This window comes from Xiphophorus couchianus, chromosome 12, assembly GCF_001444195.1.
Source record: "Xiphophorus couchianus chromosome 12, X_couchianus-1.0, whole genome shotgun sequence".
In the NCBI taxonomy this organism is placed as follows: domain Eukaryota; kingdom Metazoa; phylum Chordata; class Actinopteri; order Cyprinodontiformes; family Poeciliidae; genus Xiphophorus; species Xiphophorus couchianus.
Genome location: NC_040239.1, coordinates 23,823,695 through 23,840,998, shown reverse-complemented (window position 1 = coordinate 23,840,998; position 17,304 = coordinate 23,823,695). Strand labels below are relative to the sequence as shown.

General features: G+C 43.0%; 1 protein-coding gene across 4 annotated transcripts in view; it reads left to right on the top strand.

The window, feature by feature from the left end:
* The window catches only part of dtx1 (deltex 1, E3 ubiquitin ligase), a 56,917-nt gene that overhangs the window by 15,472 nt on the left and 24,141 nt on the right, over positions 1 to 17,304 (top strand). For all 4 annotated transcript variants that reach the window (XR_003597510.1, XM_028033013.1, XM_028033012.1 and 1 more), the window contains exon 3: positions 13,065 to 13,812. Coding sequence is in view for 3 of the 4 variants with exons in the window: in XM_028033013.1 (XP_027888814.1) it covers positions 13,065 to 13,812 (748 nt within the window). In the remaining variant the exon portion in view is untranslated. The remainder of the gene's footprint in view (positions 1 to 13,064; positions 13,813 to 17,304) is intronic.

The window sequence follows — 17,304 nt, the reverse complement described above, 5'->3', positions numbered from 1 at the left end:
CACACCATGTCCACTTTAGCGCTGATCAGAGCCGACCACTGTCGTCTGGCACAGGGACAGCTTGTGCTAATGTGGCCAGACGTTTCCTCTGATAAGGCCCGAGCGTGTCTGACAGCCGCGAAGTGGATTATGAAAGCCCATCTCGGCAAACGCGTTCGCTGCGTGTTGTTCATTTGGATGAGTCACACTCGCTTTCAGTAGTCCAAGTTTTTTTTTGTTTTTTTTATGGTTGATTTGTTGGAAGTGATTGTTGTTTTGCGGGGGGTGCGGGGAGAAGCCACCCACTTAACATATTTTGTGAGCAATGAATGTCGAGCAGGCCATCGGACAGACCTGTATGTGGTTGTGTGAACAAAGCAGTGAGTCAGAAATCTGTGACGTCCAAAGAGATGAGGTGGTTCTTCCTCTTTTTTTTTTTTTTTTTTTTTGCTTTTTTAAAACCTCATTTTGTGCCAAATTGTTTTTAAACTGAGTCGTGTAGCGACCAGTGTTGCATGCGCCGCGTGGCCGAGGTCATTCGATGGAGAACAACGTGACCTTTTTTCTCCAAGTCTCTCCTCGTGCGAGTCGGCCCATCCGTCAGGTTCCAGCTGAGCAGACGGCGGAGTCTGTTGCCGCGGTGCGACGCCTGGCATGAATAATGGCGCCGTTGCCGTGGAATACATCACCGTGTAACGGCGTGGGGAGTAAAAGTTGGATGCGTCACTTTTTCCACGCTAAATGGAGGGATTAGTGTTGCTGTTGGCAATGTGAGGTCAGGTGGCCGTGTTTAAATATTCACCAGACTTCATCAGGCGAGATTCAGTTAATTGGAAAGCTTTGGAATCTCAATTTATCACATTCAAATAAAACATTTTTTAACCAAATAGTGATATTTGACAGTAATAAAATCATCTATTAAAGTATTAAAGAACATTAGATAAATATTAATTATTATTTTTGCTGTGGACATGTGTCAGCACTGCTGTAGCTAATATCAGCTCTAATGTCTTTGTTGAGGCACATTTTGCACGACTGGCAATAAACCTTGAGGGACATTAACACAATCTGAGAGAGGTCTGTCTCAGGCTGATTTCCAAGGTTCAAATTTCTGCTTGTAGCGACGCTGTGATTTTGTTTTGGTCTCTCTGTTGTAAAGGAGTTTGTGAAAATATCTCCACATTAGCTAAGTGGCTCAGAGGTTTAAAATTGCTCGTTCTTTGGTCGCCTGCATCAAGAATTGGTCACATCCTCCTTCTGTTTCTCCATAAAAAAAAAAAAAACTTCATTTAAAATAAAATTTAAAAAGATTTCTCCATATAAATCCTAATTTTACATGTTTATGTTGCTTCATCGACTCGGGTGTGTTTGTTTTCAACTATATCGTTTTAAATCGTTTTTAAACTCGGATTAGTGCTGCTTTTCGTGCTCGTCTCTCCCAACAATCTGGCTGCGTGTGTTTGAGTTATTTGAAACATTTTCAAAAGGACTTTCATGCTTTTATTCAATCTGCTCTCCAGTAATACTTGGCTTCACTGTTGAACCGATGCCTGGATGAAATATTTAGCTGTTGCTCAGGAATAAGAGCCCTTCTGTGCGAGTTGGCAGTAAATGATTATTAATACAGAAGGTAAGCAGGTGAAGTGACTATTTTCAACAGGGATGGTCCCTCTAAAACCCCTCCGTCCTCATCGGCTCTGTGTTTTCCGGTTGCCGTTGGATGTGTTTGCTTGAAAAATTAACAGAGCTGGATTTCGCTTTCCTGGCGAAATTGCGTCTCCTGCTAACAAGAAATCTTATTCACTGGAGACCTGTCAGCTCTCTCGGCTTGTGCTGCCATGTTATGCGACGCCAAAGCTGCAGATTTAGTGTGAAGCAAATGGTGCCTGAGTTGTGCCTCTTTATTTTTGTTCCTTTTTTGTCCCAACAACTCAACTGTACTGACGAGGTTTCCCCTGGACACGACGCAGCCGAAGCGGCCTGAAAGGGAAGCAGCTTTGTGTCAAAATTCGACGTAACGCTGCTCGCCTTTGCTCATGCCCTCAGCTGCAGGTCGACCACAAGTGAGTGAAAAACGCCCAAAGTCCTCAGCCGAGGGACGGCCACAACATTAAGGTTGTCTCAGCGCCTGCTGCAGTGCGGAAGCTGGCAGGTGGACAGGCCTCTAACTTAATTTTCTGAAGTTTTTTTCTTTCTTACCCACTCTGTCTTTTTTGCGAAATGCCAGTAAGTGCAAACGCTGCACAAGCATGCAGAAACTGGCCAGCTCCCCTCGCCTTGCCAGGCTGTAGGAAAGCTGGAGGGGCTGAAGCAGAGGAGGACGGTTGCAGTGGGAGTCGGTTTGCTTTTCTTGACCACTTTGTCTTTCTTGCAGGCGAAACTGTAAGTTGGGCAATTTCTCTTTTTTTTTTCTTTCTTTTTTTTTACTGCAGCGTTTACTTTTCAAGAGTTGCTACCCCCACCACTGCACTCCTTGCTTCTTTTTCTTGTCAGCTGATAAGCTCCTCTCATCAGATGCTTTCCACCTTCTCCTCTCCTCCTTTTTTTCTTTCTTGTTTTCTGGCCTTATTCCATCTCTGATTCTCCTCCCTCCTCCACCGTTCCTCTCTTCTTCTTCTCCCCCCCCCCCCCCCCTTTCTCCCTCATCTGCCGACACTTTTGTTCATCCATCACTTTTGCAGGCAAAGAGATCAGGATGCTTCAGGGAATCCAAGTCACTATTCATGACCACAGCCCTTTATGAAGAGGTGCATCCTGGGAAAATAAAAGCAATGAATCAGGACGTGGAAAGAGCTTCGTCGGTTGAGTTTTTGTCTTTCCTTTTTGAAAGAGGAGCTGAAGAACAGAGATATTAAGATCCAATACTGCTAAAACGGCTTAATCCCAGTCTATCTCACTCATTACGATGTTCTCTGATCTCCGCATGTTACCTAACGAGCAGATAAGTCTCTTACTGATCTCTGGGACTTTGATGTGCAGGTATGCAGCACTTTTTTTCTTTTTTTTTTTACACGGGAGAGAGAGATTTCACTTCTAAAGCCTCTGCTTTACATGCATTTCAATAAAATAAAATCTCCTTTTATCATATTCAGGTAATATCACAACTTTTTTATTTTATTTTTGACAGTTTGAGGCATTTGTATTCGAAGCAACTTCTCTCTCTTTCATCGCTAATGGCCAGCTTGGGTTTATTGTTTGTGAGGGATCCTTTTTCCAGAGATGAAAGTCTTTTAAAGATTTGCCCCAGGGAGTTATGTGAAAACATCAAACTGGCTTTAATTATTTTATGTCTCCCATACTCAAGAATGTATTAGCATATTTATCACGAATTTGCTATTTATATGAGGAAAATTATGAAGGTCGATGATAATAATTCATGGAGTTTTTTTTTTTGTTTGTTTTTCTTTTTTCTACTTCAACATTTTTGACGCATTTTAGTTCAGGGTTGCAGCGGCCGGATCCTTTCCAGCTGAGTTTGAGGTTGAACCCTTTGGATATGTCATCCTTCCGTGGCATGTTTGTCAGATTGCATTGTGTTTTTAGTTTTTTGACACATTTCTTTGGATGTTCTTCTACGTCAGACCCGGTGTATTAGATTTAAATTGATTTGTTCCTTCAGGTTTGCTTTAAATATTTGTTTCAGTGTACAACATGGATACTGTGGCAAAATGCTTGTTATTGAAGACACTGGTGATCACATAATTGGGAAGTTACAAATAAAAATCTGCTTGATTCTACTTCCCCTTTCTCTCATAAACCTTAATAAAATCCAGTAGATCCTATAATCCTGGGAAGGTTTCTAGTAATTACAATAAATAGAGTCCACCTTTTGTGTACTTTAATCTCACTATAAATCGAGTTGTTCAAGGTGTTAGAAGTTTTTTTTAGTGTTTTTTTTTTTAAAGGAGAATATCGGTAAACAAACTGCATTATGACTTGTCATGTTTTTCACGGTTCTCCCAGACTCTTTCAGGAGACAAAGTAAAAGTTTAACAGATTTTATTGAATACAGTGGAGTCTTGAAAAGTCGGAGGACAGCAACGCTTTGAGGTAGAGGGACAGAGGTGATCCAGGGAGACAAACCCTAATGACGGTTGAACGGTCGATGGCTTTCGGTGGATGAAGGCGATGAACGCCAGGAAAGAATGAGCAGAGTCGGGGGAGTCGTTGGCTGGCGCGGTACAGGGGATGTTGGGAGCTGACATGGAAGCAGGACATGTCGGATCAGTGGTTGCATGATGACGATAAGAGGTCGTGAATGGTTGACCCAGGAACTATTGCAGGGAGATTACGAGTGAGGAACCCTAGGAGGAACTCTGGAGGTAATGACGGAGGAAACCTTGAAGGATGAACACAAAGAAGGAATTAGCGAAAGGCTAAAGCACAGGAGGGAAACACAAGGAGTCATTAGGGGGCAGCAGGTACAGCAGAGGTTAACACTCAGGCACTAGGCCCTCTTATCCTTTGGTTGATGGTGTTTGATGATGATAAAAGGTAAATGGCCTGTACTTGAATACTGGTTTATCAAGTCTGAGGACTCCAAAGCGCTTTACGCTACATTCAGTCATTTACCCATTCACGCACACATTCATACGCCGATGATGGCGAGCTACGTGGTAGCCACTGCTACCCTGGAGAAGACTGACAGAAGTGAGTCTGCCATACAATCAGAATGGTGCATAGCGGGTGTTCAAACTGGCAACCCAAATCATTGTTAACAAGATTTGAGAAAGGATGTTTTCAGATGGCTTTCTATCTAGACTGAAGAATGGATGTACAAAGCAGGTAGAGATGCTCCTTGAAAGACTCGAGGCTTTAATTTCAGTCCAAGGTTGTCTTATAAAGGAGGCAGAGTAAAAATGCACAATACAGTCATCTGTTTTTACTTCCAAAAGAACTTAAATACCATATTTAATTTCCCTTCCCATTGACAATAATGTGGTAGTTTATTGTTAGTCTTTACAGAAGCACTGTAAACATGCTTGTTTGTGACATGTAATAGTTCCTTCGTTGAAAGTTAACTATTCTTGACGTGCAATAGAAAAGAAAGCAAAAAACCTTTGGGTCAAATTATGTTATATGAACCCTAGAGTGGATACCTGCAGTGAGTCAGAGATTATTGCCAGTGTGGATTAGAAACTTCTCAACAGTGTATTGATAAAGCACTGTGAAGAGCATTAATGTTTTAATGTTGGCGCCTAAAGAGAACATTTTGGAGGGGAAACCGGTGCTTGAGAGCATGTATTTAACCGAATACCAAGTTCAGAAAAACATTTATAGCACAACGTAGTTTTCGGGTGATGAAAGGAAGACTAAAACCAATGTAGTGCTGGGACTTCGTCTTGTTGTTTTCATTACCCCTTAAAGACTTCTCAGACATATGACTGAGCATTTTGCGAACCCTCCCCTTCCAGTTCAGGGGAAACCACAGCAGAATGTTTTAATACGATCAACGGGAGCCCCTGGGAAGCGGTAGAGGTTTGTCAATTATAGGGATTTATGATAGAGCTCGATCCAAGCGCAGCGGCAGCGGCGCAACCCAGAGCAATGAATACAAGGTGATGTTTTTCACTGACACAGATCTCTCAACTCTGTCCAAAAGCTGAGCGTTGTATGTGAGAGAGCCGGGACGGGGTCCAGTGAGTGACAGAGTGGAAAATGTGAGGAATGGCTCAGTTTCACTGCTTTGGTCAGGATCCAGAAGAGACTGGAGGGGTGTTTGGGCCGGTGGGGGAAGCTGGCGTCAGCAGCAGATGATGAGTACAGGAGGAAGACTCTGCTGGTGCTGTTCTCAGGGAAAGTAATAGTACAGTGGTTCACATGTGGACACACGCACCCACCCCATCCTGCTCACTCTTCTCTCTGCGGAGACGCTTTCGTGACAACGACATCTTGCCTCTCTGTGACGACACCATTTCAACCTGGTGCATTTTGCCATATCTGGAATTACCTGTAGCTACTGATCGAGTCACAGATGGCTTCTATTAGGAGTGGGTTTTTTTATTATTATTTCTCGGATGACCACAGCACAAATGCACTGAAAGCGTGACACAACTTCAGTGGCATATTTATGTAGCATATTCATTAAGATAACAGAAATAGCATGTTTTTTTGTTGTTTTGTTTTGTTCTTTTACCTTGTTTTGAAATGATAAACAAATTTATATTCTTTTTTTAAATGTTTCTGGTCTGGATAAGTGCACAAGAATAAAAGGTGACTGCAAATCTGATGGTATTTCCAGAATGTATTCACCTCTATTCATCCATCCACTTACAGTTGTATTTTCTTCTGATTCTGTCCATAAAACCTGTAGAAACTTCTAGCAAAAAAAAACAGAGACATTTTATTATTTTGGTTGTTAGATGAAGTTGTAAAAAAAAAGGGGGGGTAACAAAAATTTAATTGTGAAGCCTGGAAATTACATTCTTCAAAAGTCTCATTTTGTCTTCATTTTGACCTGAAAAATGAGGAAAATCCTTGAGGAGGGAGGGTAAAAAGAGAGCATTAGAGTTCTGCTTTGAGAGTAAATTATCCCCTCCGGCTGTGCTGCATATTTTCGTTCAGAATGAGCAGTAATTGTACATCCGTTGTAAAAGCATTCAATATTGCTATCTATAAAGTATCATTTTCCCAATCTATTTACTTCCCCTGCAGGATACCTCTAAAGGCAGTCAAGGATGTTGCAATTTAATGATGCATGTCCTTCCCTTTTAAAGAGTAATTCTCTCCCACTTGCAGGCAAAAACAAAGCTATTAGGGATGAAGACTGGAATGGCTTATTTTTTTTTCTGCTCCGGCTAAGATGTGAAAGGCCAATTGAGCCCACCTTGAACCCGCCCGGTGCTGTGTGACAGTGGGTCGAGAGTCCCGCGGCGAGATTCGATTGTAACAATACATCATGCAGCTATCTTTCACCCGGAGGAGACTGTGCTGGGGTTGGAGGGGGAGGGGGGGGACAGCTGGAGGACATCGTGGGAGTGAGGGAGATAAGTGAGGCAGGAAAGATGGCCGCCGAAGGCACAGAAGGTCAGACAGGAAGTGGCCACTCTTGCTCGGTATCCTGTTAGGATGAGCGGGAAGGGTCACAGGGAGAACATCAGCAGCTCAGGCCAGACATTTTGGTGAGGCGGGGGGAAGTGGAGTGTTTACACAGCAGTAAATTACAGGACATAATAGGTGGCAGAAGTTTCAGAATGAATGTTTGGACAAAACGTTTCCACATATGGCTCTGGGACTGCTGTGTTGTGGCTTCTGGTCTCCAGTCCTAACAATCCTCCATCAGCAGTTTACACAGATCCTACAGCAGAACGCAAACATGACGGCACAAATGTTTCTGCCTCACTAGGTCTCACCTCTCAGTTTTGGAGTTATGGCAGCTGGTTATATTTGGTTCCAGCATCCCTTTGTCTTTGTGTGCAAATCCAAACCTCAACTCTTAAGATTTTTGCAAGACTGCTAAAATTATTATGGGGTACTGTTCTTTTACGTGCAGTACTATTCAGGATTTTCTTTTCCCCCACACATAACTAACAGAAACATCTGCGTAGCAAAATTAAATGAATTTATACAAAGTCATTATAGCGGACAGTAGCTATGTTTACTTGCGCAAAATTACTTTATGGGACTGAAAGGTATTCAGACCGGGAGAGAGAAAAATAATTGTTCATATGAGAACAAAAATCCTTATCTGACTTTTACATGCGTTTCAGCAGGTTTTATTCGGAATAGACGCACTGACATTCGCAAAGTTGGAAAATTACTGAACATAAAAACAGACAACCACAGTAGTGTGTTCGTTCTGTGTTTTCAAAGCGTCCGTCTCCGCTCCAGGTTCGGTTGAGACGTTAATACACTCCCTAATTAAGTTTGCTCTATAGCTTCTATTCACTGAAGGTGTAAATACGTCACGTTAGCATAGGACACACATGTGGGGTTAGGTCAGTTTACCTCAGTCAGAATGAAGACAGAACAAGGCTTTATGCATTATCATCATTTCATTTGGATGACAACTTTAGATGTCAAAATTCTCAGATTGAGGCATTTTTATTCCTGGTTACTTATATCCTATTCTTCCTATAACTCATCTATTTTGACCACTGGCATTAAACCTGAAACCTTTCAGCACTTTTACTTCATAATTACTGTGTCATAGGTAAACAGAGGACGTACTAAATTAATATTGACAAGTTATTTCATATGACAATGGTTTCTTTTAAATGTAGCATTGTTTTACATCTTGTCTCTGCGCAAACATTGAAAATAAATGACAAACCATGTTTAGAACTGCTCACCTTGGCATTTCCTAGTCCTCAATCCCATGTAGACCCAGAAAGCCCTCTGTAAAATGTTACGGGTGGAAGTGCTGATGTAGTAAGTTGCTGATTACAGTACCAGAAGCAGAAACCAGTTTACTTGTGTACTTGACTGAATGTCAAAATGACTGACGCCTGTGTAGATGGGCTGAGATTGGTCTCAGTCCAGCCTACCTCAGCATCATTTCTTTGGTTTATGACATGGTAGATCAGTGTTGCACAAATTTCATATCATAAAGCTGATTGTCTTCTTGTTTGCCTATATGATATTTCTTTCTGTAGCTCTATATACCAAAGGATGTGTGACTATAGGTCAAACATATGATAATTTTCCAGTGTAAAGCCCTTAAAGCTTTTAGTGCACTTAACAGAACAGTTTTCATGGTTGAGCGACTGGTGATTAGATTTAGCGATTAGGATTTTCTATGTTCAAATAAATAAAGCTATTTACATTAAGTGGAAAGAAAATAAAACATTAATTTGAGTACAGGAGTAAAAAACAAAGATATGGTCAGAAGCAAACACACTTTGCTATCCTTAAGCTTTCGGTACAATACTTCACTAAGGACCAGGTAACTTTTGACATGATGGTAATCACACGATGAGTTCCCCAAGGTTCCATCTTGGGGCGCCTCCTATTTTATATTTACATTCTCCTGCTAGCTCAGATTATACCATTTCAATATGACCAGGTGACTGTGAACCCATAAGTCTCGAGTAGATGTGTAGGACAAATCGATGTGTGGTAGTGCCATAACTATCTTCGGCTGAATAAAAACGAAACTCGAGTTGGCACACAGCTTCAGTTATTACAGCTAGAAACTACTGATCGGGTCTAAAATCTGGAAGTAGTGATACAATCAGACCTAAACATTCAGAAACACATAAAGACAATTACAAAGACAGCCTTCTACCACCTGAAGAACATTTTCAGGATCAATGGTCTAATGTGCCAACAAGATCTTCAGAAACTCATCCATGTGTTTATCTCTAGTCAAATTAATTACTACAGCAGTGTCTGCACAGGTCTGCCTTAAAAAATCAAGCAGCTGCAGCTGATCTAGAATGCTGCTGCTCTCACTAACACTAAAAAGATGGAGCACATCAGTGCAGCGCTGGAACACTGAGTTCTCTCCTTATGTTCTTTAAATCGAGGTTTAAAACACAGTTTTTCACCTTGATAAAAACCCAGTTTTTATTACTTTTTTTTATTTATTTATTTACCCCTCCAGGGGGTCTTTTGTGGGCTCTAGTGTCCCTTATATGACAGTAGGCTGACAGGAAATGGGGAAGGAGAGAGGGGAAGACATGCGGCAAATGTTGTCGGGTCCGGGAGTCGAACCCGCGACGGCCGCGTCGAGGACTCAAGGCCTCCAGATATGGGTCGCGCTAACCACTACGCCACCACGGCACACCAGTTTTTATTACTTTTAGTCTATAGTTCAATTTTTCCCTTTCTCTATCACTGTAATCTACTCGTTTCATCATGTAAAGCACTTTGAATGATCTTGTTTCTGAATAGTGCTATGGAAATAACCTCGCCATGCATTCGTCCTCTATCAGCAATTCACTCCAACACATAAGAAGCTCACAATATACAAGTCCTGCCAGATGTGCAATGTGTATGCAACTTTATTTATTTCTTTAAATAAAGATACTGCACCATGGGGAATATTTTCTAAACCAACTTCATTTCGTTTCACATATTTTTGCTTCTACTAGACTGCTGAGCTTTGTAAAGCCAAATTTCTCTCCATCGTCATTTGTCAAAATCACTGCAAGACCTTTTGTGTAATTTGTACAATTAAGATCAATCATTATTTGGCAGTTCTGAAACACAAAGAGAGCAGCTCTCTCGCAGTTTTTTTTTTCTTCTCTGACCAATGGTGTAACAGTGGTGGGAGGATTTTTAGCGAGAAGCTGCACACAGGCTGTCAGACAGAAGGAAACTGGATGTCCTAGAGCGATGAACGGTGTAGAAATAATTGATAAAAATGATGAGTCTGTAAATGGAAATCCCTTTTACATTATAACCTTTTTTTCTTACCTCATTGTTTTATTAGTCATCAGGTCGTCAACTCAGCAGGACTGTGTCTTCAGCTTTTCAATAATGCAACTAAACAAGCCGCTCTTCCAGAAATTTCTGAGATGTGTACAGCTTTTTAATCATAAACTTCCTGTTAGGAGTTTACGTCCACCCATCGTTGGCTTTGATGTCTTGGCTTTTAATTGGAGCGACCAAATGTTTTCTGGAGAAACGCGTAGTCGCCAGATGAGACAAAAATTGGGCAGCTTAGCTGTAAGACGAGCCTTTCAAGTTCGGGAACACTGAACCAGCAGTAAAGGATGGTAGTGGTATTATGCCGAGGGCCTGTTTTTGCTGCATTCCACCATTGTATCCGCCATTGTACAGAGCGGATGAGCTACATCCACATTTTGCTTTATTTCATCTCAAACCAGTAGCCGGGTTGCAGAAACCTGGACACAAGTTGGCTTTCTGTCCAAGTTCTGATCGCAGACACACATCAGAACTGATGCTGGATAAAGCAGACATTAGAACAGCGTTGTTCCAGTGTGTTACTTTAAGCTCCCTGAATGACCTCTACCCTTTGGGGAAGAAAAATTATTCTAAACAGCTTGTCAGGGACAGAAAGCAAAATTAGTTCCACCAGTTTGGCCATTAAGAGTGCTCAAATATCCAGCCAGTTTCTAGGTGTGCATAGATTAAAGGCAATCCTTCACAAATTCAAACCTGTGGTCCAATTCCAGCTTTTAAAAAAAAATAAAATATGTCATTATAATCCCTGAATAAATATATCAACAAAAGTAAAACTATTTGCTTTTCTTTTTAAGACTAGACAGTAACTGTTGCACATTACAGACATTAACCACATAATATTTTCACGTCTGTGTTATGCATTTCTGTCAGATCAGTTTAAGCTAATAAACAGTCTTCAAAATGAAATGCTGTTCATCCCTCCTTAGCCATGTGGATAAATTAAGGCCTGGGGATAAGCAACTGCGCGTGTTACATTATTTATGAAATTTGCACAATGCTTATTTAGTTGTTGATTTTTACATCAGTTTAAATCATACTTGCATGTTGCACATCTGTTAACAAAAACAAAAGCCCCAGTGAAGAACACCGGATTGCCATCACAGAGCCTTTCTCTTCTACAGAGAGCAGAACATGACTTTCAAAAACCACGTGGAAGAGCTTTCATTTTGAAACTTATTAAACGATGTTGTGTATTTTGGCTTTCTTCTGAGAAAAAGGAGGTACACCTGCGAGCGACAATCACACATTGGTGCAGATTTGTGCACGGACGGCTGGGTGAAGATGTGAGAGACGCACGCAGCTGGCTGACTAGTCATCTGTGAGCACACGGCTCAGACTGAAATTAGCCACCAAACCGAGTCCTTTAGCAGGAGACTGCAGGACACAATCAAGGTCAGAGTCGCCATTTCTGCTGATGCAGTTTATTCCCTTGCGTTGGCGCCAAACTGCCGAATGAGGGGGTTACCGCTGCCCAGCGGCCCTGCTCAACCCATGTCAATCCCACGCCTATTTATTCTCCACACACACTCCCATTCCTCCGTCATTGCCGCGGCTCTCCCTTGTCACAGGACTGTGCATTTAGCCGTTAAATGAGCTGGGGGAGGAAGAGGGGCGACGCTTTCTGCAGAAGCGCCTGCATACCTTTGTTGATGTGTGGCGTGGCGATGGATAGGCTGAGGTGTCATGATTTCCCATGGGGCTACGGTAATTGTGTTATAATGGAGGAGGGAGCTGAGTGCCCATCGGCGGTGGTACATGGGCATAAAGTCCCCTTCCACGATGTCGTCATACAGAAGAATGGCAAACTTACCGAGTAAGGGATTGTGGGTATGACGTGTGTCTGTGTTTTATTTATTTATTTTTTTTCTTTTCAAAGGCCAACTTTACACTTTTATGTGAAGTGGCAGCTTTATGAGGGTGAAGAATTTATCAGTTTGTACATCAGCATTTGTTCTTCCCTCAGGGCAACAGAGCAACGCTCATTTCCATCAGCGCGTCATGTCCTCTCAACACCGCATATCGTATTTGATGTGCCTGAAACTTGAAAACATTTGGTCTGGAGGAAATGTCTGTACTGGCCATAGGTCAGTGTGGGTTTCCTGCAGCGTAATAATCCTGAATAAAAATACCATGGCTTCATTTTCTATTGACACAAAATGTCGAAAAAGCCCAAAAACAACATTACTTTTATCTGAAACGAGAGCAAAAATGTGATCTTCTCGCTGGTAAAATATGTAAACATATTTATTATTTCAGGTATAAAAAAGTAATCTGTACACTTAATGACTATTTGCAATTTGTCACATATATATTTATATATATAGTGATAGTCATACATCTTTAAAATTCAATATACCTTAGTGATATTGATTGGTGGTGCTCTTTTAGTTTTCGTGACCAAAAATATTTTCAGTATAATGTTGATTCATGACTCATTACTGAATTTTCTTTTAAAAATGCATGAAATAAAGACTTAGTGGCAGTCTTTCATGCAGCTGGATAGCAGTGGGCAGGAAAGAAAAAAAAAAGTCAGCAAATATTTTTCCCACCAGTTGGGGGCCTGACGATGCTTTAGTCTTAATGCAATACAAGGAATGAGTTTGAGACAAGCCTCGCGTTAAAACTAAAGTTGCAAATCCTCTCATTTACCAAAGTGTTTACCATTCAAGTCAAGAAGTCATTTTCACATTGTACTTTTCTCCGCTTCCTCTCAGGCACCATGAGGCCCGTGCAGAGGAACTTCTACGAGCCGTCGTCGGCCCCAGGGAAAGGCGTGGTGTGGGAGTGGGAAAACGACAACGGCTCGTGGACGCCGTATGACATGGAGATCTGCGTGACCATCCAGAATGCCTACGAGAAGCAGCACCCGTGGCTGGACTTGACCTCTCTGGGCTTCTGCTACCTCATCGACTTCAACAGCATGTCCCAGACCAACCGGCAGAGTCAGCGCAAGCGCCGCCTTCGGAGACGCATGGACCTGGCATACCCGCTCATCATGGGCTCCATTCCCAAGTCCCAGTCGTGGCCCGTGGGCGCCAGCTCTGGCCAGCCCTGCTCGTGCCAGCAGTGCATCCTGGTGAACAGTACAAGAGCTGCCTCCAATGCCATCCTGGCCTCGCAGCGGCGTAAGCTCTACGGAGGGACGGCTGGCAACTCGGGCACCGCGGGAGGCCTCGGCGGCGTGCGGCAGAGCAACACCTTCGCTGGAACCTCCCTGTGGTCCCCGACGTCCGGCTCCTCCGGTGCCAACCACAATAACATAAGTGTGGGAGGTGGGCAGTCGAAAGCCGAACAGGTGCAGTCGCCGCTGCCTTCTGCCAACTTTCCCTGCTCCCCGGTGATGCCATCGCTTTCATCCTCCCATGGTCACCACGCGCTCACCATCAACGGACAGAACAATCTGAACCGGCCAGGCACCCAGCGGATTTCCATGGGGACCACCAGAGGAGCCATCCCACCCGGGTAATGGTGTCTGTTTCTTCTTTGGTCCTTGAGATTCTCTGAAGTCCGCCGCAGCCTCCATGTGTTCATGCTTCAGCATAAATCTCAGATTCAACTTAGACATTGATTGAATATTTAAAAAAACAAAAACAAACGGCATGTTTGCCTCACAAAGCTTTACGCTGAACGTGTCCGATTATCTGTACTTGTTTTCTTTTTTTTCACTCTCTCCCCGATTCTTACTCCGCTGATTTATGACTGCTCTCTTTTAACATGCTGATCAATGGATCTGCAGAGGAATCATAAAAAAAATCTTCAGCTTAGTCTTGTGTGCCAGAGTCCTCCCTTTCCTTCCCTGTGTGTATGTGTGTGGGTGTGTGTGTGTCTGCTCCATAATGAGCTTATGTTGGCCCCAGTAGGCGTGAAATACTGCAGCTCTTCTGGATCATTCTGCTTTGAACTAATTTGTTGCTATCAGGGTGCGCTGGGGTTGTTGAGTCACTTGGAAGCTAAGGAGTCTGACGGGGCGAGTCGGTGGGGGTGGGATGTGTTTTTAACAGCGTCTTTGTTTGACTGCGCGTCGTTTCTGACTCTTGTGTACGTGGAGTGACTGATGGGCAAAGTGCGAAGAGGGCACTGGTGTAGCTTTGGACGCCTGTTTGCCATGAAGGCAGAGCTCCAGCGGGGAAGAATGAATAATGGATCAAGGGAAAATCAGAGCGCCAGCATGGTGCTGACCTCAGTGCAGTTCAGAGAAAAGGAACTAAGAAAAGGAAGTTTGTTCACGTTCAAAGCAGTCCTTGTCCCTGATCCTGTTTTTTTTTTTTTCTCCCCCCACCCGTTACAATAAACCTAAGCATAGGAACAAAGTAGAAACTTATTGGAATTTGTTGCACGATAGAAAAGATACGCTAGCGTCGGCCATGTTGCGAGCAGCAGCCTGGCCCTGAAAACCAACACCGTGCTTGGAACCTGGGTTTTTAGAACAGACACTCAAGTTTGAACTGTGTTTCTTAAAATCATTTCTGCTTATTTATTTTAGTACTTTGATCATAATATACAAAATCTGGTGATCATTGAGATATAAAAAAACAGCAATAAAGAAGAACTATCTGTAGAAGACAATGGATTTAAAATGTGGGAGAGCTGATCTCGACGTCACAGAGTGTGTTTTTTTTCATTTGCTTTATCTTTACAAAGTAAAGTTTCTCAGGTTTACCTGTTTTGTGTAAAATTTTTATTATGTGGTGGATGTGAGACACCTTAACAAATGGTAATAGTATTGTTAATATTACATCTAAAAAATAACCTTAAATAGTACTATTAATAAGACATAAGGGGAAAATAGGAGATAGAGAATTGTCATGGATATTCTGTGTGAAGGTTTTTCCTTAGATTGGGGACAACAGGCATTGTAAGTAGTTTATTGCCTGAACAATTATGCAAGATGTAAAATTACACCAAGATATTTAAAGTTGGTCCAGGCTCCAGTCTCAGTCCATGCCCTATGAATTTTACTCAACATCACAAATGGGCTTTACGTTCCACTGCTCTCAAGCCTTCAGGTGTCCCTGGAAAATCGAGTGGAAGGAAAAAGCAACATAAACTTGAATACAGTAATTTATCAGTTTCCCCTTTTTCGTAGAAAAGGTCAGGAACCTTTTGGAGATGTGTCAACTTAGCAGTGTTGTGTAGGTCTCATCATAACATTTCTGCTTTTTTTTTTTTTACTGGTTCTGAAAAACTGCATTTTGGGGTTTTTGTCTTATAATTCTTATTGGTTGCGAAATGATGCTCACAGTGTGGTGGCGACACGGACATGGTCATATCACGGAAACACTCGCTTGTGTCCGTGATATGAAACCCTCTCACTGCTCTAGTTTGATTTATTTATTTTTTTTTTTTTTCATTCTTTGTGCTTCTGGGGAGAAACGCACTAAAGTGCTTGCTAGAATAACATCCTGTCACTACTGTGGACTGAAACGCTTTTGCTTTCTGCAGCCCGACTCGGGTCACTAAAACGCCCCCCGGGGGGTCATCCCGTTCAGGGACATCTCTTCTGGAAATTCAGGACTCAATCAAAGCTCAGCCATGCAGAGTTGTAGGTAAAAACGGGACTTTCTCACCTCGAGGCACAGAAACACTGAGACCCAGCAGTAGAGAGAGGAAAACAGATTTCGGGGGGGCGGTAAGAGGGGGTGTGGGGGATGGCGGTGGTGTTGAGCGCAAGGCGGAGCAGATCGGTTCCCAGGCGAGTGGCTCGACGTACAGGATGAGTGTGGTTAACATGCGCACAGCAGGACATGAGAGCTTGCAATCTCACGCAGGCACAGCCTGAAACACAAACTCCCAGCACACGTTCCCACAAGTGTGTGCTGCACACAGATAACAGAGGAACCCACGCAGAGTGTAAAACATCAGACTTTTTTTCTTTTTTTCACACACCCACGCCCTAATTTAACTGTTGTTGGGTGCAGGAAAGGTATTTGGCACACGGCGGTTTGTTTTGATCAGCTGAATTTGCGTGCAGAAAACAGCCACCGTGCTGCTTCTGATCGCAGGTCAATTCTCCAGATCGATTCAAAAAGCTACAAGAATCTCGCGTGTTGTTTATGTAGTCTTGTTGTAAGATCGCCCGGTGTCATAAATGTTGGCATGACATGTTCATTGTTTGATGGCGACAGCTGCTGTTGATATATGGATCTCTACCCAGCGTGTCATAAAACAACTGGCCGTAAGCTGTAAAAAGGGTGGAGGTTGGGTGTTCTGAGCGTCGAGCCTCGCACGCACAAAAACATTAGAGGTGGCACCATCTGCTGGTGTGTGTCAACACATCGGCGTATGTGAAAACTGGACTGCCCACGTCCCACCACCTGCATGCTATGGCGGCGGACGCATCTGTCAGCACTGGAGCCGGAGCTCCTTCTTTCGGTTTTGATTTCTTTCACATTTATCCGATCTAAATCTGAGTCCCAAGGAATGACAGTGCAGCCATCAGCAGATGCATGAATATGCAAAGACGTTGCACAAACTTTCATTTTCAGTGAATATCTTTTCAAATTTGTGATATCAGCAAATGGGGGCGGGAGGGGAGAGCTGACACAGGCTCATAAAGAAAACTGGATACCTAAGACAGCTTAGATGCACTGATGAAGCTTTTACTGCCTGATGCCAATTTGCTCAGAGGGATAGAGAAATCTTGGTTCACTCTTTTTTTGCTTGGAAAACCTGTTTGGAGTCATCCCTTAATTACATTTAAGACTGGAATTTGCCTGGGCAGAGGTCAGAGGTGAACTTGCCGTTGTGCTTTGGATCATTGTCCTGCTCCATAACTCGATGCTCCCGTGCCGAAGGTCATAAAGTGATGGGCGGACGTTCTCCTTCAGGACACTGACCAGAATTCATGGTACCATTATTTACGTAATGTTATCCGGGACTTGAAGCAACAGGGTGGGCACAGATCACCACGCCACCACCGCCACGTTTGACTCCGTTGTCTTTCTGTGAGGCGGT